The sequence below is a fragment of the Myotis myotis genome, unplaced genomic scaffold (genome assembly GCF_014108235.1).
Source record: "Myotis myotis isolate mMyoMyo1 unplaced genomic scaffold, mMyoMyo1.p scaffold_m19_p_1, whole genome shotgun sequence".
Taxonomy (NCBI): domain Eukaryota; kingdom Metazoa; phylum Chordata; class Mammalia; order Chiroptera; family Vespertilionidae; genus Myotis; species Myotis myotis.
In genome coordinates this window covers 52563421-52590994 of record NW_023416313.1, presented here as the reverse complement: position 1 = coordinate 52590994, position 27574 = coordinate 52563421, and the positions used below count along the sequence as shown (strand labels likewise).

General features: G+C 37.7%; 1 protein-coding gene and 1 pseudogene across 2 annotated transcripts; one reads left to right on the top strand and one right to left on the bottom strand.

The window, feature by feature from the left end:
• Window positions 1-4171: 4171 nt before the first annotated feature.
• Window positions 4172-26124, bottom strand: FGF5 (fibroblast growth factor 5). 2 transcript variants are annotated; one of them, XM_036305028.1, is made up of 3 exons: window positions 25564-26121; window positions 18104-18207; window positions 4172-4880 (listed from the first exon to the last, which is right to left on the bottom strand). In XM_036305028.1, the coding sequence occupies exons 1-3, from the start codon at window positions 25907-25909 to the stop codon at window positions 4530-4532; spliced, it is 801 nt and encodes a 266-aa protein (XP_036160921.1). In that variant the 5' UTR covers window positions 25910-26121; the 3' UTR covers window positions 4172-4529. The 2 variants fall into 2 exon arrangements, with proteins under 2 accessions (XP_036160921.1, XP_036161002.1); XM_036305109.1 differs by lacking the exon at window positions 18104-18207 and having other exon boundaries at window positions 4744-4880; window positions 25564-26124.
• On the top strand, window positions 10831-11302 carry LOC118654048 (annotated as a pseudogene).
• Window positions 26125-27574: the final 1450 nt, after the last annotated feature.

The following is a 27574-nucleotide window of genomic DNA, read 5'->3' as shown; positions in this document are numbered from 1 at the left end:
CTAGGGACCTATAAATATAACTACAGACCCAGTTCTGTGAATTAGGAGCATATCCAATACCGCCACAGAGTGTTTAAGTCAGAGGAATACATTCAAAATTACTATCAGGGAAGAGCATGTCATAAGTCCCTTTTATTAGCTTGAGCCTGGTTTGGGCAATGTGCAATGAGGTGAGGACAGCTATATTTCCTCTGGAATTTCAAAATCTGAGAGTACATTGATGTTAACATGCACAAGAAATGGAGTGAACAAGTTCTGAGCAAATCAAGGAATGTTTCACTAGCTGAGTGCCTTGTGCAGAGCAAGAACTCAGAAAATACTGAATTATTGGAAAGGGAAGGGAAGGGTGGAAAGGGTGGTGGAAAGTTATGTTACTAGCTATCCTTATTTGGAGTGTGTCAAGATGAGATTACTGATATTTCCTCACGAATTTCTAGGAGGTTTATGGATAGAGTGGGATCTCAGTCAAAATAGAGATGGTCAAATCTTTCATGTTTAACTATGGTTCTAGAACTGTTATTAATAATGACATTACTCTGACCATTCCCCTCCTGATTAATTCAAATATATTAAGTCCCTCATAAAATGCTAAGCCTGGAATTGGGCCTCATTTTTAAAATCTTTTGATATAATCTCACTCTTACCTAATTTTTTTAAAATCTAAGACAAGGCTTTACAAATATGTTTATTGCTTCATTGACATTTTTTTTTTTTCATGTGGTTATCCAGTTTCACCTGAAGACAAATAATGTCCTTTTTTGGATACCTCAACATTTTGAGACTCGGGACTTACGCTGTCATTGATTCAAAGCTGGAATTGACATTGGAGATCATATGGTGAAGGACAAAGCAAGACCTAAAAGGTGACTTGTGATAATTATATGGCAGAGTCAGGACACAACACAATAAAATAAAAAGTAAGGACTCGATATCTAATCTAATATTTATATTACGTAAAATTGCTGAAATACTGATGGATGACTTGTAGCTTAATTGTCCAATGGTCTGAGTGTTGCATATGATTCTTAGATGTAAAAATGCCCCCACTGACTCAGCTCAGGCTGGGTTCTCCTCCCTTTCCTCCCAGAGAGTAAGTTGTAGGAGGTAACTTCTTCAACACCTAATCATCTGATAATCTTATTTCAAACACTGGTCAGTGCAATTGGACTGACTTCTAAAAAAGAAACTATGGGGCATGTTCATTTATCTAAAAGTTTCTTTCAAAAATTTTTAAAAGATCAATTGGCTTAAAATTGATTTTACATGATTAAAATTTAAATGTAGCAATGAAGTAGATATTAAAGAATTCCTTTGATAAGTTATTTTTGTTTGCTTCGCATTACAGTCATTTCTATAATATTGCTTTTATTTTTCAAATTTACTGTGCAACTTTCTGCAAGTGTAAAAATGGGGCCAGAATTCAAGTTTTGGCTTAGTGCAATATTTTCATTTTGTTATTGAAAATGTGTGAAGTCATAGCTTAGTTGCTGTTTCCTTTGGAAGACTAAAAAATGTTAAAGTAAGAAAATTGTTCAAGTTTTTATTTCAAGATCAATTTTATAGAAATTTATCGATCAGATTTATGATTTTATTTTCAACCACATGAAATAAAAGCATCTAAGATGATATGATTATTAAATTCGGAAATAACTTTTGTTAGGATCCTCTATTGTTGTCACATGATTTTGAATTGCTAGGCCTCTATAACTCAGCTAAAAGAACAAAGGTAATTTTTACGTATCCACACTCTCAAATTAGTAGAAGGAAGGGATGTTATATTTTGTGAAATAAAATCCACAGTGTTATATATCTTATTAAAAATATTACTTGCCTTTACTGGTGTTCCAAATAAAGAATATCATAACTTAAACATAATATAATTAAATTGAAATATCAGTGTGAAAGTGTCTCTCATCAATATTCTAGGCAAATTAGGTACCTAAATTTTAATGTAAAATTCACTGACATTTTTAGATGAACATAATCACAATTAAACAACTTTATTTGATGTCAGATAGGTCCAGTTACTTTAAAAACTCATGAAAAACCACATACGGACCCCCTTAGAAAGTTCTAGTTATTAGTAAGGAATCATATTTCTACATGTTTTCTGTACATGATGAGTTCATTCAATTAATTAATTTAGGTACTTTTTGCTTCAGTGAGCTTTAATTAAATGTAATTATGTATGGCCAGTAAATTAAAGGTAAGTATAATTTAAAGGTGCTTTTTTAAATTTTTAGCTTGGTGCTAAATTTTGAAATTAATGAGTCCTGACTTGCATAATATATATGTGGTAGCTATCTTACTTTAACCTTCATTTACTAATCAAATCAAACTAGGGGTACAAGATAAGCTATTATTTTTTAGTTAACATAAACTATCAGCAACATTAGCCTAATGCAATATATGCCTTGCATTAATTTACTTGGTTATTAATCATCATTAATATCATCTTGTCTACTGTTCTCTTGCTCTACAACTTTAATTTTTATGTGTACTAAGAACTTGATATACAGTGCACAATTCTTAACAAAAATTGGAATAAACTAGAGTATTATATTTAGCTTTATACTACTGTGATATAAAGTGATATGGAAATTGGATAAGAGTTGGACATATCTTTGTTTGCAAATTTCCATTGTTTCATTAACCAAGGAGAATTTTAACATAAAGTTTGGTAATTCATTTTATATTTTTTAAAATCATGCGTTAAATTCAGAGAATGTTCAATTAAATTATTGGCTTTATAATAAAACACTATACTAGAGTATATGCATGATGTTTTAGTTGATGGATGGATTTTGTATATAATTATTTATATTACACATATGTGGGTATAGTTTGTCTTATTAAAACAAAGCAAGCTGCTTAAATTGTAGTAAGTTCAATTTTGACAAGTTTCCACTTTGCATTTGTGCACCAAAATAAAGTATACTTTGTTTTTTAGAAAGATTATCAGTATTCTTTAAAAGAAAAGAAGCAAGCTTAAATAGAAACCACAAACCTCCTGTGAACTCTTGCTCTTTCTATGAAAGACATACTTCTAAACATTAGCTATACCTTTTTATTGCAATATTTTGGAAGATAAACACTTGTATACAATAGAACTCCATAAAAATGATTACCTAAGAAAATAAATAAATAATGTAAACTCTCTTAAGCCAAATTTTCTGATTTATGCCCAACACTCAGTATTTGGCTTGACAATTAAATGCCGTTTTTCAATTTATCAAATTCCCAAATTAAGTTCCCCATATCACACAGCTGGCTTTTTAAAAATATACATCAGAAATTTTCCTTATAAAAGAGCAAATCTATTCACTGGAATAATTTCCATTAGGATAGGAAACTTAAAGAGTGTTCTACTGAGTAATACGAATATTTTTGACAATGGGACTGGACCTGAATAACTGTCACACGATTCATCTCCTTCAGTTGTCCCTGTGTTTCCGGTAAGTGGGTTGCTCCCCGTGGATCTATACAGTGGGGATGGCAGAGGGTCATAGAGGAGGTGTTTTAAGTACTCCGGTTTCATAGTGTATGCTTGATGGACAGAATAAAATGTTTTCCTCCAGCTGCTCAAGAATGAGGGCAGGGAGTAGATGAAAGGAGAAATGAAGTCAGGGCAGAATTAGATCTCAATAAATGCTGCAAACTTAGTATAATTGTACCTCTAATCCTCTTCTTTATCTCCAACTATTAATCCCATCAAAATGTCCTTACTTCTAACCCATTATAGCCCCGCCACAAAAGGGGGACGATTCCACATGTCATGAATGCATATACTCGCACACACACACACATACACACAGACACACACACACACAAATCCAAGCTGAGCCTTTGGTGTACTGAAGAAAATTTAAACATTTTAAGATGTAGAACTAAACTTACATTATCTGAGGTATGATAAAAATATATAATAAAAATAAAAAGTGCAGTGAATAAGGAAAATGAAAAAGAAATTCACGTTACATATGGGCTATAAACACACTTATAATTCATTAAAATGGTTGTTTATGTCACATTAATTAAAATAATAAAAGTAAGAAAATATGCTCAATGCAGAGGTACTTTTTTAAAAAAACACAAAAACAAAAGTTAATAAAATATTTTATCTGCATCAAAATATTCTTTAGAAACCAAAAAAAAAACACACACACACAAACAAAAAAATAAACACATGTCATGTATGTTCTTTTGGGTTGATCTATAAAAGTCAGAAAAATACATCGTCCACACTGTTTAACTTCTTGTAAACAGAGTCCTAGTATGCACTAAGCATAAAGCAAAAAGCTTCCTGTCTTGCTGAACTGAGGCAGTGTGCTCCCTGTATCCGTACAAAGAATTCCAGTTCAGTACCTGCCAGCAAACATTTTTGTTTCAGTCCCACTGAAACAAATGACCTGACTTCCCTGCGGTGTAGTGGAGCTGAAGCTGTGTCCACATTTTTCTCCAGAGCTGTAAAGACACCTGTGGAAACTCCTGAGGGGGGTCTGTGGCTTCTCACAAGGCCAAGAGGAACATTATCCAAAACGAAACTTGAGTCTGTATTTCACTGTGTTGGGACTCTTCCGGGGCGCAGTAAGGGTTGGGACCTTTGGCTTGACAGGATTGGGTGGATTCTTCTTCTCAGGAACAGTCACTGTGAAAGAGAGTTCTGGCTGCTCAGACTGCTTGAACCTTGGCAGGAAGTGGGTGGAGATGTGCTGGGGTTTTACCCTGGGGCTGCAGCCCCGTTTGGCTTTCCCTCTCTTGTTCAGGGCCACGTACCACTCGCGCCCCGTGTTTTCAGTTCTATGTATTGCTGAGGCATAGGTGTTGTAGCTGTTTTCTTGAAATCGCTCCCTGAACTTGCAGTCATCTGTAAATTTGGCCTGGGGGAGAAACAGACATTTAAGTAGCAGTAATATTTTCAGTGTGTGATAAAATGAGGTCTTGTACTATAAAGGAAAAAACAAGAATTCCATTAACCCCTGCCCTCCTACTATATTCTCTTTTATAAAGAAATACTTGCTTGTTTAACAGTCTTTATTCATCTCTGTAATGCTGATTTCTGTTTATTATGTGCTTAGTAAAATAATATTAATATATATCAATATATATAAAAGATAGCAGGAATTCTTATTATATTCAAATTCTGTTACTGCTTTTAAATTACTTTGAAAATTGTAGTTAAAAAATTAACTTATAAGATGTTCTCTTCTTAAGCCATCAAGAAAATAGAACTGTATTGCTAAGGAGTAAAACATGAATTCATGATCAGAGAAATGGGGTCATGTTATTCCTTTGAAACAAGAATACATTTTTCAGTGTTATCAGTGGGATCCATAGTACTGAGAGAGGGCTAGCATATGGCTCTATTAATATTGCATGTGTTAGATTTCTTTAGGAGAAAAATATATCTTCACACTGATACAAGAGGCTATATCTGATGCTGGGAAGAAAAAAATTACTTTTTTGAATCACTCTCAATACTTCAGCCAAATCTCTCTCTCTCTCTCCCTCTCTCTCTCTCTCTCTCTCTCTCTCTCTCTCTCTCTCTCTCTCTCTCTCACACACACACACACACACACACACACACACACACACAATATATGCCCTTGAAATAGTAAAAGAGTAGACAAGTTGGCATCCATTACAGTGTAGCGTGGTAAGTGGAATTATGACTGAGGAATGCAGAGTGCAATGGTAGTGTAAAGGAGGGGGATCTAAGAGGATGGAGGCAGCAGGAAAGAGGGCTGGAAAGTCTTCCTAAAAAAGGTGACCTTTGAGCTGAGTCTTGAGGTAGTGAGGCAGATGATGAGGGATGTTCAGAGAGCAGCAGGAAAAGCGTGTTCACAGGTCAGCATGACACGACTGTGAGTAATGCAGTGTGGCATCTACTCAGGATGCACGGGAGAAGGAGCAAGAGATCAGGCTGACAAAGTAGGCCAGCGTGAGCTCGACAATGGCTTCGTTGTGGAAACAGAAGGATTATGGTATGGGGGAAGAGGCTGAGCATGGAGTCAAACGAACATGTGATCAATGACCAATTCTGCCAAATGAGGACTTAGCTTTAGATTCTTTATTTTCACAATCCTTACATGCATAGGGCTAGTGGGAAAATCAAAATATTTTTTCTAGGGAAAAGATCTGTAGCTTTCATCAAATATGAGTCCACAACCCCCAAAAGCATTAGAATTCCTGTCCTGAACCAGACCACCAGGTTTCACAATTTCAGGGAGCGCCATTTGTACAGAATTGCTGGGCTTGGAAATACCAAATATCTGATGCCTATATATAAAAACACTAAATATATGTACAGAAGTCCTCACTTAATGTTGTCAATAGGTTCTTGGACAATGAGAACTTAAGTGAAAGGGAATGCAAGGAAACCAATGTTGCCATAGGTTAATTGCTATAAACACAAGTTACGTTCCTATGGCATATTTTCTCATCACAAAAACATCACAAACTTCTAAATAAAGAAGCAAATCCTTCTAATACTAAGCATGGAAAGAAATGTGAGCTATACAGACATTTAAGAAAGATTAATGAAAACAAGTAAGAGAATTCCCTTCCAACCCACTTATTGTAGTTCAGGGTCAAGGGCAGCCTGGGACAATTAGACACACCAGTTCACCTCACATGCATATCTTTGGGATGCAGGGGGAACTAGGATCCCCAGAAAAACACCCACACAGACATGGGACAATGGCAGATACCACACAGAGTGACACTGGCCAGGATTCAATATTTTTTCCTCATCAATGTTATAATAACACGACATGGAACAAAGCGATGTTATTTGAAGCCCTGCTGTATATAATACACTTCTTCTATGTCAGACCAAGAGGTTCTACACTGGGATGCAACATCCTTGATTTTTCTAATTATGCCAAACTTTTTTCTGCAGTGTAGATCACAATACCAGTCTGAAAGTCTAAACACTGCAAGGCAATCTACACAGATCTGTTGATATGGCCACATGGAATGTTGTTTGTGCAAAATACTGACAACAGAAAAAAATAGTTCCAGAGCATCTCTAATAGCACATTTACCGTATGTGTGACATTTTCCACTCAAGTGTAGTTCAATCAATAAAGCTCTGCGTTTGGGGGCTATGCAGCTATCTATCTGGAATGTCCACAAGGCTACTGTGATTCTCTGGATTTGACCTCTAGCAGATGGAAGCAGGTGTTCTTCTCTCATCCCACAACCTACAGCCTATGTCTAGGCCAGCCGTGGGCAAACTACGGCCCGCGGGCTGGATTCGGCCCGTTTGAAATGAATAAAACTAAAAAAAAAAAAAAAGACCGTACCCTTTTATGTAATGATGTTTACTTTGAATTTATATTAGTTCACACAAACACTCCATCCATGCTTTTGTTCCGGCCCTCCGGTCCAGTTTAAGAACCCATTGTGGCCCTTGAGTCAAAAAGTTTGCCCACCCCTGGTCTAGGCCAAGGGTGCTGTGCTGATATCAGTTTGGAAGAGCTCATTTATTGCTCCTATTATTTTTTAATTAAAAAAGACTTGCTTACAAATAAAATCTACATTTGTCTACAGGTGCCGAGCTCTTAAAAGGGCTCGAACGCTCTTTCACTCAATTAGATAATCCCAAAGCTTTCTTTCAAAATAAAGGCTATAGCCATTTGGAATGTTATCTGCTACATAAAAGGATAGGCATTAGAAAGGTGTGAGGGATTTCATTTTTAAAAGTAGCAGGTATATTTATTGTGGCTAACATTTTTTTTCTCAGAATACATTTTAAAAAGTATATACTGCATTACACCTTGACCTGACTTCTACTACTGTTTCTCAGAAATCCATTTTCCTAAAATAGAGATAGCTGTGATTGCATTATCCAATTTTCACAGATAGGTTTAAATGTCTTGCATTTATGTAACCTATTTTTTCCCCTGACATTGTCCAAGAAAATAAAGGAAAGGCATGTCATTTTTATTGGTGTGGAACACACACACACACACACACACACACACACACACACACACCACATTGAATGAAACCTATAGCAATTCCACCTTAAGAATCTTCACATGAGTGAGAGCCCACTGATTCCACCCACTAAAATTATTTCATCTAAAAACTTTCTCTTTTCATCCTCAAGATTCATGTTCTGAAGACCTTTCTTAAGAGAAAAGGTGGCTGTTCAGGCTCTAGATTTTTCCAGGGTCACCTAATTGTCATACGGGGTGGAAGTGTTCAGAACCTGAGGACCACACACTACTAGCAGTCACTCAGTCCTTCTAAATCCCCCATGAAGACAGGGGTATGGTGGTCAGACTGTTTTGGCTTTCTTAATTGACTTCTAATTTAATGTTTTGTCTGAAAAATTCCTCCAGCTATAATGGAACAGAACCATTTGAAACAAACATTGTAGGGAGTTTTTTCGTCAGGAGATCTGGTTTCTTCTTGAGGGACTGACTGCTCCTGTGAGTTCTTGTTCAGACAAGATCGTGACCCCGAGCAGAGCATCCTTATAGCAGAGTCAGTAAGCAGCATAGGTCTCAGCTACAGGAATTTAAATGCATGTACATTTACTATGACACAATTTTGGATAATAAGTTTTCTGGGCTACTTTTAAAATCTCCTTTGAATTATAAGAAGTCCTTCAGCAAAATAGTACTTTTTAAATAATAGAACTGTATTATCTCCCTAGGAAAAGTGAAGTTAATACACAGACTTTTTTCTTCAGTTAAGCTGTGAAGTGGACAGGTGAATCAAATTTCAAATAACCTATTGAAATCAAGACCTCCACCACCTCATTGCCCTACCTCCATTGGCCACTCCAACAAAACCAATTATTAAAATGTTCATAAAAAAACCTTTATCTATGTTTCAAATTCTTTTTTATTCACAAATTTATTCTACAGATGATTATTGACTGTATTACATGCCAAACACTGTGTTAGTCACCACTTACACAAGGAAAAACAATATACACATTGTCCTGCCCAAGTTCTTTGTTGGCCTAAATTATCTATGATTTTCTCTTTAATTTGTCCTTGATCTTGCAAGTGTAAAAACAAATTACATTCAATGGAGTATTAGTTAGCCATAAAAAAGGAATAAAATCTTGTGATTATGACAAGGATGGAGCTAGAGAGCATTATGTTAAGTGAAATAAGTTGGACAAAAAAAGACAAATACCATGTGATTTTACTTTTATGTGGAATCTAAAAAACAAAACAAATGAAAAAGAAACAAACCCATAGATACAGAGAACAAACTGATGGTTGTCAGAAAGGTAGAGGGTAGGAGGTTGAGCAGAAAAGGGAAGGGGTATTAAGAACTACAAACATCCAGTTATAAAATAAATCATGGGGCTATAATGTACCACATAGGGAACAGAGTCATTAATATCAGTATAACTATGTACAGTGTCAGGGGGTAGTAGACTTATGGTAGAGATCCTTTTTCAAGGTATATATGTTGAATTACTCTGTTGTACACCAGAAAATAATTTAACACTGTATGTCAACTATTATTAAAAAGAAATTTAAAAAATAACTAGATTAGCAAAATGTTACATTTAATAAGCCATAATTGCAAAATTAAAAATAAATGTTCAAATCAGCTAATTTCTATGTAATTTAATATAGTCTTAATTAACAAAACAAATAAAAATTAAATTAAACTATTTTTTTCTTGAATATCCAAATTATCCAGAGGGAAAATATAGTGGTGTTAAGGAAAATAAGAACTTTGGGGTTAGAGGGACACTTTACCTTGATTGTACCCATCTCTGCACACAGTAAGGACACAGAGGATATTTAGAAGAATGATCAAATTTAGTTCAAAGAAGGTAAAACTTTGATTAACTGGGATATTAAAAAAAAACTAATTGAAATCTGAGGGTCAATTAAATCAAACAAAATGCTTTCTGAAATTGTATTTTAAAAGTATTTCTAAACTCTTTTAAGATGGTTTTGTTTCTTAGTAAATATCATGTTGTATGCTAATTAAGAATCTTGTAACAAATGAACTGAGGGTATTCAAACAAGTACCTATTCTTATTAAGTGAACTACAGAGGTAAATGTGCAGTCTGTGAAAGAGGTATAGAAGTGAACTCAGACTGGCACCTGCATAAACCTTGATGTTTGCTGGGTATTTAATCAATTTTAATTCTTTATTGCACTTTGTTTTATTTAGTTCACCTCTTTTCCTTAAACCTTATAAAGTTAAGAAATAACCAAATATAAGTAATTAAAATGTTTTATAGGTTGTAAGGTTATTAAATAATTAAAATATTATTATAGACTATAATAAAAAACAATTACAGACCAAATTGTGCTCTAAACAGTTTCTTTGCTGTATGCATTTCCACTTCTGGTTCCCTTGCATCCTTGAAGTACTTCTTCGTTCCCATCCCCACTCCTACTAGTGGGCTTCCCCTGACAGGTGCTCTTAACCTGAGCTGTTTTGCATGATTGTGTAGGATGTTCCCAGCACAAAGGCACCTGCTTTTGATGGTGAGTGAAGGCTGAAAGCCAGGCTCTGCTCCAATTGCTCCCAAGCCAAGTACCCCAGAACAGGGCTCCATGCTCACAGAGAGGCGGCCTCTTACTCTTTACTATAAGTCTCATATGGGTCAGTTGTAGCCATACAGTGCTCTCTCCAGGACATGGCCACATTTCCTGCTTATCCCTGCCCAACTGTCCATTCTATGTCTCAGTTCTTCCTATTCAGCAACCAAGGGAACATACAAGTTGGTTTAATAAACTAACCTGAAGTCATGTAGCGAAGAATGCCAACCATAGGATTTCTAGTCCAAATTTCATGAATTGACTTAAAATTACTCAGGGACTTTTTTAAAGAAGATGATGCTGAAAGGGAAGATGGAAGCCCCTGCCCCTCCCAAAGCCAAAGCCAAAGGCTTTGAAGGCCAAGAAAGCAATTTTAAAAGGTGTTCTCAGCCACACACACACACACACACACACACACACACACACACACACCTTCCCATGGCAGAAGACTCTATTGTTTAGGAAACACCTAAATATTCTTGTAAAACCACCCCAACTTGAAACAAGCTTGACCACTACGCTATCATCAAGTCCCCTTGACTACCAAGTCAGCCATGAAGAAGACAGAGGCAGCCATACACTTGTGTACACTGTGTATCTCAAGGTCAACGCGCACCAGATCAAAGGAGCTGTGAAAACACTCTTTGACATTGAACTGGCCAAGGTCAAAACCTTGATCAGGCCTGATGGAGAGAAGAAGGCATATGTTGGACTGGCTCCTGACTATGATGCTTCGGATGTTGTCAACAAGATTGGGATCCTCTAAACTGAGTCCAGCTGCCTAATTCTAAATATGAAAAACTGTAGACTGTAAAAAAGAAATTTAGCCAAGGAGCTGATTCCAAATGTGGATTCCCCAGGTGCTATGTCCAGAAATGGTGTTTTAGTAAGTCTGAGATGCGACCCTGGATTTGCATCATTAACCAGCATCCCCTGACATTCTGGTGCGGGTGAGGTGAAGGCTGCACTTGGGGAAACATAAGATAGAATTTTTCTTTCTAATGCTCTTAATTACTCAATAAAGCTGGGCTACTGAGGTGTTTCACATATATTATTTAATTCTCACAATAATTCCATAACTATTAGAAAGTTCTTATCTGATTTTCCAGTCAGAGACGTAAGGAAAATGATTCATCGAAAACCCCACATTCATCAAGTGCCAGGGTAGGCCTGTGACTTAAATCTCAGATCTTCTGATTCCTACATTCAAGCTCTTTCCATAACACCCTACAACCCATGGGCATCTCCTAGGCTTTTATAGTTTCACCTTCCCTGAAGTTATTTCATGGTAAAATACAGATGAAAACCAAATGCCACTCCCCAAGCCATCAGAGAAATAAAACACCAGCTCATGTTTTATGCAATAATGGATTTCTGAAGCTACAAGTCACATCCTCACAACCAAATTTCCTCAGTAAAATAGGCCTTCGAAACAGATATACACAGTGTAAAAAGAGGGAACACTGGTCTTTACTGCAAAAACAGAGTCCTGAACCCATTTTTGAGCTTGGATTACTACACATTCAACTCCACTATCTAAACGAAAAGATCTTAGAGGGCAAGGGGAATTTCTATTCAAGTGTCTTTATCAAGCTCATGGTTTTGACTGGAAAAGTAGAATGCTTAATAAGTTATTTTTTTAATGATGATAACTATTGCTCAAGGCTCCATTTTCCCTTTCAGTTAACATGCCCAGCTCTAGGGACTGCCCACTCCCCCTCACTCTGCCCCCAGCACAGAAAGTCCAGTTCAGACTCTCATCCCGGGCAAGCCAGCTGGCACCCTCCAAAACCTAGAAAGGAGGACGTTCCCGTCCTTGCTTAGGGCTGATCAAGCACACATTCCAGGCCTGTTTCGTAAACTCTGCAATTAGCTTTCCTTCCAAACATGATCCCCTAAAACCCTGAGAAACAAAAATAATTCTACCACATGCTTCTCCCTGGATCTTTAAAATAAACTGAAATGCTTTTCTCCAATAGGCAATGAGCTGTCATGCATACTTTAGAGTGAAGAATATCTGGTAACCACCTTTTCTGGGATTTTTGGAAGGAAAAGAGAAACAAGGTGCACAACCGGATTCTGAAAGAATTACGACTATGAGCATTGGAAATCCTTGTCTCATTAAGAGCTTGAACCTGGGAATTTTGCTTTCAAATGAGGTTCCTTGGAAAAAGAAAAACCCAGGAGATAAGGGCTGCTCAATACATGAAAAGTTTGGGCCTCAAGGGGGAAAAAAAGGTCAATAATAAATAGGATTTGGGAATGGTCTAAATATCTGAGGGGTCACAGCTGCCTGACCCCCAAATCAGAAAGTCGTCTAAGAGAAGAGATTGAGGGTCATCAAACAGCTGCCTGAGAGCAATTCAAGTTTGTTTTTAACATGAAATGCTGATATAGTTTCCAGACACTAGTCTAAGTGTGTTATATGTATTATCTCATTTTAAATGCTCAACTATCACAATAGATTGTAACTTGAATTTTCCTACTTTCAACCTTGATAAAAACCAATAAATAGAAAAATTTGAACATAATGATACAGTTTAGTTGTGCTCTGAACCACGACACTTAAGGCCTCTTATATCTGGACCCATCTCAGACAAATGCAGAAAAGCTCTCTATAGGACTTTCCGTAAACACAACAAACCTGAGGAGAGAGCAGGAACAGTGTCAAGAAAGAGCAGGAAAAGACAGACAAAAAGACAGAGGCAGAAAGAGAAGCATGCTCAGTTCTATAAAGGATCCCAGGCTGGGAATGATGAGTTGGGAAAGAGGTCACAGAGAGGGCTCTGACTAACCCTCACGGCTCTTTGCTGAGCAATTTTCTACTCCTACTCTCTCTGATTCCCAGTGCATTTTGAGAAGACCATACACTTTCATCCTTGTAAAGAATGCTGAACAAACCTGCATGGTAGGATTTGATTGCATTGTATATTTAGATTATACTAGCAGAGGTTTTAAGGAGAGCTGCATGTAAATTAGTAAGAGTATGTACATTGGATGAGTTGCATGGAGCAGTGCATAGTAAGATGGCTGAAGTTCAAAGAAAACTTCTAACAGAGTTAACAAACTTAGCACACAAAATAAATCAGAGTAAATGTTGCCTAAGTCTAACCATTCTAGGCTGATATTTTTATTTCCCATCTTTGTGTCCATTGGCAATGATGCATTTTCTAAATGAAGGTTTTCTGTGGACACCACAGATCTCTTCTCTGTTTTGAAAGTTCATCTTAACGGGGGTTCCCTAAGAAAGTCATCATCACATTGAACAACCAACATTTGTCAAACTCAGTGATAAGTTCTGTGGCAAAAACATCCCCCTTTTTCCAGATTTTAAAAGCAAGCATTGGGGAAATACAGAAGTAGATGGTGTAAAAGATATTTCAAAAAGAGCTTGGAATGAGAGAAAGAAAGAGAGAGAGAGGGAGGGAGAGAGAGAGAGAGTGTGATGGTGTTGGGTGGGGGGGTGGAGAATTGGGGAGGGACAAGCAAAATATTCTAAAGATAAACCACAGTATTTGTTCTTTAAAATGTAATATAAAATGTAATAATAAGTATTATTAAATCATGAAATTATTAATTCTTATAAAATAATAGGTAAAAACAATGTAATTAGTTCCAAACAAAACATAATATCTTCTTGGAAACTAACTTTTACCTATCAGCATTATAGCCTGTAAAGGGAAAGACAGAATTTTAAAAGGATATAAGTCTAGTTCAATCACTTAACTGTGTTAACTTAGGGAAATATTTAAATATCTCTGAGACTCTTCCTCTATGTAATAAGATGCTGTGAGTCAAAGAGCTTTTAAAGAATTCTGCAAATACATTATCTTTATCCAGTAACTGATATTTAATATTCTAATTGTTCATATAAAAACCAGGTTGAGAATCTACGTACAATTATCCATGAATGTTTCTCAATAGACTATTGATTTACTTTTCCCATAATTATATGAATACTTTACATTGTTTATTTTACATTTACTTTATAGGTAAAACTCTAAAAGTAGTCTTTATTAATTTTTAAATTGTTTCCAATCTTATTGAGACATAATTGGCATATAACTTGTGTAAGTTTAAGATATACGTGATGATTATATACATAGAGCAGGTCCTCGAATAATGTTATTTCCTTCAATATCATTTTATTATAGCGCTGATGAGGAAAAAAATCTATTTTGGGCTGGGCCCACTGTCTGTGTGGAGTTTGCACATTCTCATCATGTCTGTATGGGTTTTCTCTGGGGACTCCAGTGTCTCCTCACATCCCAACGACGTGCACTTGAGATGAACTGCACTGGCATGTCTAAATTGTCCCAGTGTGGGTGAGTGTGGGTGTGTGTGACTGCACCCTCAGTGGAGGGTGTCCAGGCCATGATGTGTCCCCGTCCTGAGTCCTGAGCTGTTGCACGACTTTGTAAGTGGCTTTTATTAAGTGTCTTGTAAAAGAATGATCTTACTTGTTCTTATTAATCTTTCTTAAATATCTGTATAGCTGACATTTCTTTCCATGTTTAATATTAGAAGTGTTTGGGGTCTTTATTTAGAAGTTCTGTGATGAGATATGCCATAGTAATTAACTTTTGTTTATATCAATTAGCCTTTGGTAAAATGCGTTTCCTTATACAGTGGGGCCTTGACTTACGAGTTTAATTCCTTCCAAGACTGAGCTCGTTAAGGAGCTCGTTAAGTAGCTCGTTAACTCAAATTACTCTATAAACTCAATGCAAAAAAATCCAGAGACAGCTGGTATCTCAAAAAACTCGTTAGTCGGGACACTAGTAAGTCAAGGGCCCACTGTACATAGTTTTGCTTAAATTTGCACTTTCTGCCGGGACCGGTTTGGCTCAGTGGATAGAGCGTCGGCCTGAGGACTGAAAGGTCCCAGGTTCGATTCCCATCAAGGGGATGTGCCTTGGTTGTGGGCACATCCCCAGTGGGGGGTGTGCAGGAGGCAGCTGATCGATGTTTCTCTCTCATCGATGTTTCTAGCTCTCTATCTCTGTCCTTTCTTCTCTGTATAAAATCAATAAAATATATTTTTAAAAAAATTTGCACTTTCCAAGAACTTTTTGATGACATTAAGTGAGGACTTTGCGTGTGTGTGTATGTGTGTGTGTGTGTGTGCGTGTGAAAATGATTATAAAGATACTATATGCCTCTACACAATTATTAATTTGAAACAAATTACAAATTACACATTTAATCCTAAAAATTTAAGGTTTTTTAGCCTTTTTAATTATCATACAATTTTGTAAAACAGCTAATTCAAGTACTGTAAGTATATTAAAGTTACACTAACAATTTTTCAACATGTTTAAGTAGAAATTGATAACAGGAAAGAAAACATCTGGGATTAAAACGGATAATTGCTAGGATTAATACCATTTCTAAATTCAACTTCCTTCAAAATGAATCACTTTATAATTTAATTAGGTTTCCAGCTAGAAAAAAAAAAGTGCTAATAAAAGCTCCGATAAGAAAAAGTGGGCTTAGACAATTGGTTTAAAAAGAATCCGCATAATCATGGGGCTTAATTTTTTATCTACAATTCAGCTCAAAGTCATCAGAATGACTTTTATATCAAAGAGTTTCTGTGAGTGACAAGAGCAAGACTTGCTTTGTGCTGTTTAAAAGTCATTATTCCATGAAATAACTTTAGCCTGCCAAGATGAGAAAGAATAACAGATGCTGTTTTTGCATTATCTGCATTATTTCAGCCAGCCATCCTTAGACATTTGGGTCAAATTTCTGGAAATTTGTTACTTGCTTTTGACAGAGGAATCATGTATCCTAACCTCTCAGTTTGACCTTTCTAATTGGCATCCATTTGTAATACTTTGCTTTCTATGGCAATTATCCTTAAGCTGGCCTAAGTTTAGTCTATTTTTTTTTCATGTATTAGGGCATGAATATGAAAAAAAATTAATCAATATTTTCACCCAAAACAAACTAGTAAGAGGAAGTTTTTATACATATACTGCATATTATTCTGATGGATTTTGAAGGTGTTTCAACCTTTTATAAGCTGAAGTTGAATGAGAAGTTTTCCCGTGCAGATGTTTGGTCATCATTTTCTATTCGATATGTGGATTTTTCAAAATCAAAATTTAAAAATAAAGTGGCATGTCCTACATTTCCAAAGCCAGCAGAAATCTGCCCCTTAAAATAATTTAGAAATCAAAGAGCAATTATTTTATGAATACTATATTATAGCTTACTAGAATATAATAACCAGCTCGGAAAATAAACTAGGTAAATCATTTTATAATTCTGGTGGTGGGTGATTTAAAAAGGTTTTTCATTTATCTTCATAAACTGAAGTTTCAGTAGATTACTATATTTAGATCATCACATACTAATAAGTAATATTTGTTGAGCACTTACAATGTACCAAACACTGATCTAAAAGCTTTACATGTGTTATCTCATTTAATCCTCAAATAACTGTAGAAATCGCTTGAATGCTACTGCTTCCCCCAAGTGGTATTTAACAAGTCACATTTAGATGGTAGGGGGAGGAAAATTAAAAGTCTTACACGCTGAATCAAATGAAGTTCTTACTGAGTTTTTTAAAGGTCTGTAAAGTAGAAATCATAATTAGTAAATTTCACTCAATTAAAACTTCCTATATATTTTGAAAACTAGAAAAGTGATCTTTCTCTAATTTGTAATAAGAATCAAAGGGAATAAGGACTAAAGGACTATCATTAAAGACTTGCTTTTTCAAATGACTTAAATGTGACAAAACTTAGTATACTATAGAAAAAGCATACATTAAGTGCTGTGCATATATGCTAATAGAAACAGAATCTGTGTGTAGGAAAATTAAGTTAAACATATTTTATTATCTTTAAAATGCGTTAATGCTTCTAGAGTAATCAACATTTTCAGAACAAAGCAAAGCAATCTATAATTTATAAATTGCTTACAAAATGTGTATGATCTGAAGAAATGTTTATGAGTGCAAAATTAAGTCTTCATAGTTTTAAAAATTGTTTTTGATGCAACAAAAATATAAGATGAATATTTCACAAATGGATTAAATAAAATTTTTCTATATAGGGTCAAAGTGGCCTAATTATTGCTTTCTTCCCTCCATACTTATTAAAATATAAATATGTTATATTACTGTGATCCAATTTTTGACATCATGAATAACTTGTAAAATTAAAAAAGAACCTGATCAACTAAACACACATAAACATCAGAAATATATAAATTTTTAAAATGTTATATAATGTTATTTTCATATTTCTCTCACTTGGACAAGTTTTAAACAATAAATAATGGCAATCACTTGGAGAATGTTATTTTCAAATGCCATTATCCTTAAATTTTTTGTGGACTCTATCTTTTCAAGTAAATAAAATATTTACATGAGTACTTACAAAGACACATACAACGTTTTGGTTAAAAATACATATAATTTTACAAAAACTATATACATTAAGTTCTCTGGGCAAGTTTTCCTACCTACTAACTAATTTAGAAAGTCACTTCATTCCATTGTACAAATGTAAAATCTCCGTAACACCCTTAACAAATATAAAGTGATTTTACTTACACTTGCATGGAGTTTTCCTTTTTTTGACATCGCTAAAAATTTGTTGCTGAAAACTCCTCGTATTCCTACAATCCCCTGAGACACAGCAAATATTTCCAAAATACCTAGGATGACAGAAATCCCAAAATAAAACACAGAGGCCTCCATATACCATTGTGAAGAATTAAATTTCTGCATAAATTCCTTCCATTCTTTACTAATGCAATTTTAGAAAAAGTACTTAACAGTTTTTGTTATACTCATTATTTTAAAAGAGGCTAGCAATCAAGTGTTCATTTAAAATGATAGATTTCAAGATTCAAAAATGTAGTTCAACTTCATTAGTAATTCTTTTTTTCATACAGTCACTTTTAGTAAATAATGGTTGACAATAGAATCTTTTCAAGTTCTAAAGAAATTGAAGGACTTTGAAAACTATATTTCAAAATGATTCTCATGCATTGTTTTTCTATCAGAGACAATGCGCTCTTTAAAATTAAAGCACATAACATCTACTGCAGATGAACATAAACTGGTGAAAGCCTTAAAAACAATACTTATTTACATAAAGGAAAACCATCCTCTCAAACTACCATCATTATAAAAATACAAATCCATATCTACCAACTCGATCATTTAGTGAGCAGCTTATTTAAACATTACACATAACAAGATACTAAAGGCAATGTAAATCACTTGGGATTATTGGCTCAATGAGGTGTTTAATGGTTTATGGTTTGAGACAACTTACATTTTGAATGACTTTTCTGGAAAAAATTTAATGAGGTATTTTATTTTGTTAATGTATATATTTGCTATTTCAGAGTTAACATTATCAGGTCAAAGTTCCTCTGTCTCCTATAATTTGAAAGCCCACATCTACTTGGTCAAGAAAATCATACACCACAGTCCACAGAGAATTTTAAAAAATGAGGCTCAATCTGTATGTAACTGGAATTCCTGCCTCTTTTCCTGTGTTATATGAACACAAGAAAAGCATAGTGCTTTTTGTTAATTGCCTACATCAAATTGTAAAAAAGAAAAAAGAACAAAATAATATAGTTCATTGGTGCAACAAAGGGACCAGTCTTAGGAACAAAGGAAGGAAACAAAGATGGGAATGACAAGGGGAAAAAGTTCAACTTTTCAATATTTAATATTTTGAGCATATAGTTATATTTCACCTGATTTTCTCAAAATAATCTCCCCCTGGAGTATTTTAAATACATATAAATGTATTCAATTTACCAAAAAGTGGTATTGTGGATACACTTATAAATTTAATAAATACATATGAATATCTTTATTGAGCACTTTTGTTGCACAAAGTGAGCTAATACCTAGAATTGCAGCAAATACTATTGCTTATTTATTAAACTCAATTTCTGAATAATACTTGATCAGAAAGCTTATGGGGGGAGGAGTAGCAGAACTATGTTTTTGTAATATGTTCTTAATCCAGAATAAAAAAACACATCTCAAGAAAACTGCAGCTACCGATTTTTTAGTAGATGTTTCTTTAGAAGGAACAAAACACCCAAAAACTATTTAAAAGAAACTTCTTTTGCTTTTAGAAAGAAACTGCTATCTCAAAATGCTATTTCTAATGGATTTTGCTATATAAATTATTACTTTGATGCACATCCAAAGATTTAGAAGTATTATCATTTTATCAAATAGTAACAAAGTATACAGAATATTTTGTAAAGTTAAAAACACTATAGGATGTAGTATGTTTAATAAAACATAAATAGATATCTGATGCAAAATTATTTTTCTATCAAAATTACAGAATGATCTTGCAAAGAGTATTAGTAATTTTAGATATCTGAGAGATGGGGAATGTAATGTGAATACTGTGTAAATATGTTACAAAGTGAGATAGGGAGAACATGAGAAACTGTTTAGGTGTGAATGATAGCTGCAAAGGAGACAATATGGAGTGCATAGAAGAGACTGGGTTGCAATTTACCCATGGTTCTACATTGGTAGAGGTGTTTTATTCCATTCTCTGGAAAATCACCTGGTTTTGTAAATGCAAATGTATTCTGTACTAGCGAAAAAATACATGGCAGCATAAAAGATAAATATTTCACTAAGTGTTTGCATGCTAACATTTAAGAGGTCAAAATAAAAGGGCTCCAAAAAATATTTGTTCACTGGAAACATTGCCTATGTAAACTACTGGGTTCAACAACTAGCATGTTCTGTTTTTAAGAAAGACCCATTTTCACACATTTAACTTGTTTTCTACAACTGTACATTCTGTGTGGATATATGTTGTGTAAAATTTTCATTATAATGAATTTTATGTATGAGGAAGATGAAATTCATAATATATGTGAATTGTTATTATTTTATTACATACTGCATGGTTTCTTTTCTTGTAAGTTCCACTATTGAAATTATAGATTGTCTGAAAATGAAAGGATTTTTATCATTTTAAGAAGATTATATCTAATTGAAAGCTTAAAAAATACTTTCACCTATATCATTCTACTTAAAATAACGAGGGCCACAAGGGAAGACACGAGATTCAATAAAATAATAGTTTTTTCACATAGGCAACTTTGGTATCACCTTCTAAATCTTAATGTAATTATGGCATAATATTGTGAATGTTGGTAAAATCATAAATTCAAAAGTAATTTCAGTCTCTTTTTCTAAAATATTAGAGCAGATTCTATAAGCCCTATAATTCAACTTCCTGTCTCCCCAAGAGATTACTATGATTTTACTATGCCAAATCTCAGTAACTCACTAAAGATTTTTTGCATAATATACTATATAATAAATCTATGTGCATTAAATCATACATATATAAATCCCAAGAAACATTTCTCAAAAATGGATTCTTTTTTAATTTCAGTAATTTCCTAACTCTTGTGAGTCAGTAATAATAAATTTGATGAAAATTTGCAATTTATATTGTGGATGCCGGGATGGTATCCTTAAGCAAAAGTGTGTAAGGCAAATTGCGTCTCACAGATCACAGATAGTCAATGAATGTTCCCTAAGTTGGATTGTGTTCTTTGACCCTCTTTCACTTTTCAGGACACCCACATGCACACATCCATATTTTAGCACTCTCCTGCTATGTTGGCCTTCTCCTGCTTGGGGAGTGGAGCAAGGGAATAGCGATCAGTATAAATGAATTCACATTAGAGTGCTAGCAACAACATGTTATCTTTCCTAGGGTAGTCACATTTAAGAGGATCAAAGGAAAAGTGTAGTGCTCACAGAAGGAATTTTCATACGGGAATTTTGGGGTTGACATCTAGGTTGAAGAAGATAAACATTTGGTGTCTCTCAGATTATATACACACTGTTTAATCCACTTACAAGCATAGGCATGCAATGCAAAATAAGTGTATTTCAAGAAGAAAATATATATCTAGATTTTTTAGTCTGCTCCAGATTTTTTAAAACAATAGGACTCTAGTAGAGACAACTAATATAATTATATAGGCTTCTTTCTTTTCTCTCTATTCCTAATAAGGCGCAGATACTCCATGTAATCAAAAGCCTTCAACAGCCCATCTGAAAATCCCCAAAGAAAAATAATTTAAAACTGAAGTTTCTCTATTTTTGTTCACACAGCAACAGATGTGCTGTGTCATTATAAAGTCTGAGTCTTAAATATCCAGTTTATCTCTTTTCATTGATTAGATTAGTAACACAAACTAATTGAGTTTTTCTATGCAATAGATACAGATTCTGCTTAATCTAGGTTTGGGAGACTATATAAAGGTTGACTCTACATAACATCAAAATTGATAGTGAATTCAGATTTCTGAAGACCAGTAAAATTAAAGATTCAGTTTAACCAAAATATATGATTGGAATTTTCATATTTTATATGAAGACTTTGATATTCTATATAGTATTAAACTTTTGGTCCCTAAATTGAGAAATACATAAATGCCTATGCTTTAATAGCCCAAGATAAGACAGCAGAAGCATTGTATTGAAACTAACCTTAATCAATATAAATTAAAGCAAAGCCTTTGTTTCTATTCAATAATTGGATTTCATCATCTATTTTTGTCCCATTTTTCTTAATCCTTCCCTAATATTTCCCAATAGTAAGAGTAGATGTGCAATAAGGTTGATTCTTTTCTCTGCCTTCAAAACTTGAGATAACTATTGTACAAGAGAAATTAAGAATATATTCAGTGGTATATTTTAAATAAACAAATTCTATTTCAAAAATCTATGGCTAGTGTGTACGTCTGACAGTAAAACTAGAAAGCATTCACAGTTGCAAAAATGTTTATGTCACATGATAGTTGGGATATATATGTTTGCTCTCACAAATGTCACAGAAAACTATCGAGTTTAAAAGATTGCAGCTTCAGAGCAAAGTTTTGACTCTTTTCTGAAGTAGCAAGCTGTGACACACACACACACACACACACACACACACACACACACATACACACACACACAATGTTTTCTGTCACTGCTCACTCACAGACAGTAGAATTAGCTGATGAGGTAAATTTCTGATGTATCCTCTATTGTCCTCTGTGATACCAGCTTTTTCAGTGTCTCTTGTGAGACTTAGACAAATGCTTCCTCGTGTACTTTAACCAACAGTCCATGACCAATGCCTTAGTTTACATATGTCAGGAAACCATCAAGTGCTGTGCCTTCAAAGGTGTATGTGACGAACTGTAATTACCAGGCTTCTGTTTCTCTTTCACAGCTACTTAAGGGCAGAGATTCATTTTACATTTCCAAATTACATGCCATTCTAGTAAATATGACATATTCCATGCACTCTTCATGAATCAATGGTAGCACAATCTTATGAAGTAGTATTGGCCACTCCAGGCATCACAAAGCAGAAAAGTCACCATGATTTGAACACTTCAGCTATTGTTTCCTCTGACAAAAACCTATGGCAGTCAAAAACAAAAAGATATTCCCCCATGAGTCCAATAGTAACCAAAATATCAGGCTGGGTGAAATAGGTATCCTATATCGGGTGCATGAATGAATGGATGAATGAATGATCACATGCCATGTGAAACACACAGACTAAACTCTGAAAGGCTATGGTAAATTGGAATTAGTTAGGAAAGTGATAGTTTAAAAAAAGTTCTTTTAGTCACTGTTTAGAAAAGATCCCTGTTCTTTTGTAGACATTTTTCAAAGTGAATTTTAAAATAAATTAGGTCTTAGAAATAACATATTGGTCAATGTCTTCTGCAGCTGAAAATATTCTTTGTTGAGCTGTTCACATTTTCCTTCCTATACTTTTCTACAACTTCCCGTTAGGCAAGGCCTAAGCTGCATTTGTTTATTTATTTATTTATTTATTTATTTATTTATTTAGGTCTATATAGTTCCATCCAAGAGAAGAGAGCGAATGTCTTGGGAATAAGTCTGTTTTCAGAGATACCTAGCACATGAAACACACCCCAGACACTCTTTAATTCGCTGGGATGCAAACTGCTGTCTGACGCATGCTACCTTTGGGTCTGCCTTTGGGAACCCAGAAGTTACCCTCTGGTGGTACTAATTTTCTAGATAAACTACAAGAACTGAATAAAAAAGGTTTTCCGTAAGATAAAGGAGGAAAGAGTCCTAGCAGTGGGCACTGAGCTCTGATGTCTGATGGAGCAAAGGGTTGCGTGGGACAAAATAAGGGCAAATGAAATTACTGAAAGAGACCTAACTTTCCTGTTCCTGAAATCTCAGAAAATTCCCCTTCCTTCGCCCTATCACCAAAGATAGGGAGTTCTTTTAACATGGTGACATGAACCTTAAAACATAGAAATGGGCTCCTCTAAGAAGCGTGTGGGAGGCCCTGGGACTTGGGGAGGCGCATGTGGAGGGCCTCTCTCGGGTGTGCCCAGGACACCTTGCCACGCGCAGCACGGCCAGCTGGAGCTGCACAGCCTGAGCCGCTAGTCTGCGGCAGGGGGTGGGCGGCGACCCGCCCCTCTTCCGGAGTGAACCTCCGCAGCCCGGAGATCTTTTTTTACCCCGCCTCCTGCCTCCTGAGCCCCAGGGAAGAGGCTGGCCTGCCGGCCGGTCCCCCCACCGTCATAACACCTCCACTCTGGAGGTCAGTGCCCCTGTGGCACCCGCGCTCCTCCAGAGCCTGGAGGACCAGAAGCCCTATTGCCTGTATGGTCCTGGGTTTCAGCCGGAGCACGTTCCCAGCCGGTTTCCTCATCTTTAAGTGAGGTATGTAGACACTCAACAGATTAAGTGAGCAATTTCCGAGGGCCAAGCATTGCTCTAGGCAGAAGGAAAACAGTAAGGGATCAAAACAATGGAACTTTCCGAGAGTGGAGATGGGAGTACACCTGGGAGCACCAGGCTGACACTCCGGAGCCCATGAGAGCAGCGCTGTCTCCGGGACACCTCTCCCCTCTCTGTGGTCCGGGCCGGAGCTGGGGTTCTACCTGATGGACTGACTCCGCTGGAAGAGCGATGGGGCCCCACCGAGGGAAAGCCCGGCAGGGGCCGCCGCAGCCCGCGCACACCCCCAGCTGCCTGGGGCGGTGAGAGGAAGCGGAGGAGGGAGGTGATATCTGCAAATCCTGGCCGAGTGGAAGACAAGAGAAATGAGAAAGGAGCGAAAGAAAGAGCTAAAGCGAAAACTCAGAAAATGTAAAGCCTGGCTTAAAAAAAAAAAAAAAAAAAAAAAAAAAAACCTACACAATTTGCACCTGTACCGAATTGAATCTCCTCTGAATTTCTTTTAAAATAAAGAACTTGACCCTAATTGTCCTTGGGGGGCCAAAGGCTAGCCGCTCTTTCGAAAGGTGTTGACTTTCTTGGTCTCAAGATAGTAAACGCTACTAAACCCAACTCTAGAGCTAAAATGCAAATGTCCACCGCGATGCCCTTTCTAAACGTGTCCAGTTTGCCAGATCACTGTCTTCCCTAGAATATGCATATACGTTACTCTATATGTACATAATGTGCACATACGCATACACAATAGACATACGTATGCATATATGTTAAATACTATGTATATTCATATTATGTGGGGGCTTATGATGGTGGTTCAGGGGGTATGTCAGTTTTATTCTTCTAAAAAAATATCAAGTCATGGGTAAGGAAAAGGGACACACTTGGATGGCTAACGAAAATGCTAGCCTAGTAAACAGCAGCAGGAAGTAAAGAGAACTGAAGGAGGAGGAAGGAGGAGATTTGGGGTTTTTTTTTTCCAGGCTCGGGCTGGAGGCTCCTCTTCGAGACCAGAGCAAACTGGAAACAAGGTACCTTTCTCTGCGCACCAGCCTCCGGGGAGCTACACTTCACGGATCGCCATTCCTTACCCACGAGTGGGGTGCGTGTATGCACGCCACACAAACGCGTCTGCACGCCACCCGCCAGGCTGCTTCCACGGCAGGGGCTTCGGTAGGTGAGCCGGCGGCCCTGGGAATACTGGCTGTCCCTCCCCAGTGTCCGGCCACCCGCTTAGGACAGGTTTTGCTAGAGAGCGAGCAACTTACTTAACATATTGGCTTCGTGGGAGCCATTGACTTTGCCATCCGGGTAGATCTGCAGATGGAAGCCGATGCCCACTCTGCAGTAGAGGCTGCCAGTCCGGCGTCCCGAGGGCGTCCACTGGAAACTGCTCTGCTCCAAGCCGCTTCCTGGGCTGCCCGGAGGAGTCGCGGGGGAGGAGGCAGAGGAAGACGTGGTGCTACTGCTGTTCCGGCGGCTGCTGGAGCCTCCCGGGATCTTCTCCGTGGCAGCGGGTCCGAGTTGCCCTTTGGGGGCGAGGCGCTTCTCCCCTTGAGCCCAGGCGCTGAGGATCAGGTGGCTGAGGAAGAGGAGGAGGAAGGACAAGCTCATTCTTCCAGCCGCGGGGGTCCTAAGTGCATCTTGTAGGGCTGGCTCTGGGCTCTGTAGCCCCCGCGCGGCTGCGTGCCTCTGGCGCTGCCCCCCTCGCCGCGCCGGGCGGACATAGCCTTGGGGGAGAGAGAGGGAGAAGGGGAGAGAGAGAGGCCACCCGAACGGAGCCCGGCGCTGGCACTGGGATATTTATAACGCCAGTGATCTCACTGCGCGGTGCACGCCTGCTAGGCTTCCCCTCACCCGCCGCTTTGTGCACTACTCTCCGGCCGGTGCGAGGAGGGCGCCGGCGGGTCCCGGGGGCGGGGGTGTGGAGGAGGGAGGGGATGAGACAGGGAGGGGGTGGAGGAGCCAGGTGGAGCGGAGCGGCACCCCGACGCGGGGCGCGCGCGCGCCGGGGCCACGCATCCCAGCGGGTTCTCACGCGCCCCACGGCCGCCCTGGGGCTGGAGCCAACGCGGCGCCGAATTCAGCTGCGCGCGTGCAGCCGAGTCCCCCGGGGCCGCGACGGAAACGGGGGGTTACAGCGTGGAAGTGAGTTCCCGTCCTCTCCGCCTCTGCCGCACGCCTGCGCCCCAGCCCAGCACTCTCGCCGGCGCGGGCGGGCGGGACCCAATTTCCAGGTTCCCTTCCGTAGGCCCCGCAGGCTCCGCTCGCACTACCCGGCGCCGGGGATTCCCGGGGAGGTGAGTCCCGCCGGGAGAGCCCACGACGTGCAGTGCTTCCGCGGGGAACCTCGCCAGGACTCGCAGCCCAACTTGGGAAGGCTTTCGTGCGGCGCCTTTGGTTGGAGAAGACCGTTCTTGTGATGGTGGTTCTTGCTGGTTCATTAAAGAGCTAAGGAATGGGTTTATTCGGCGTTTAGAGGGCCACCTTGAGCCATTACGCCACAACTCGAGCTGCTTTCTGTTGCAAACCCTAGTCGCACTCAATATTAGGCCAAATTTGTTTTTCCTTCTGGGAAGCCTTGGATATGTGTCCGAGAGCGTGAGCACACACGCACACCCACGCTCGCTCGCTCGGAGCCGGGCGACAGGGGCAGCGCCTGGGCACCAGCACGTGTGACTGACTATCCAGTTGTCCTCTCTCACCCCAGGATCCTCTTGGCAGGAAGGATTAGCTAACAGCTCGCTTCGGCTTACTCAGAGCTGCCATTGACTGAAGGGCCGACCCCAATGAATGATTAATGATGAGCGCGCTGCGTTTCAGGAAACCTGAGAACCGAGAATTTCAGTGCATGCAATGCCCCTACTGTCATTTATCTGAGAAATATACCTGACTTGCATTCTTGGAATATTTCTGTCTGAAAACACATTTGCAGCTTTGAACTGTGCCCTGATACATTATGCATTGGCCATGTTAATGAAAAGGCTGTGATTTTAACCGATAAGGTCAATTCACATAAGCCAAGGTTGCCGCTAAGATATGGCATTATCCGTTATTGAGTACCCACTTAAGGATTCCCATTTCCATAATGAAAAGCATATAAAAAGCATGTAGATTTCTTCAGGACTGGAAATCGTCCAAGGCTAGAATACATAATATCGAGACAGCTGTAAAAGGAAGTCACCTTGACAACTTAGTAGAGCCACTGAGAAGAAAAAAGAGCACACCACACATAGATGTGCATAGCTGGGCTCAATGCCTCTGACACACTAGATAAGG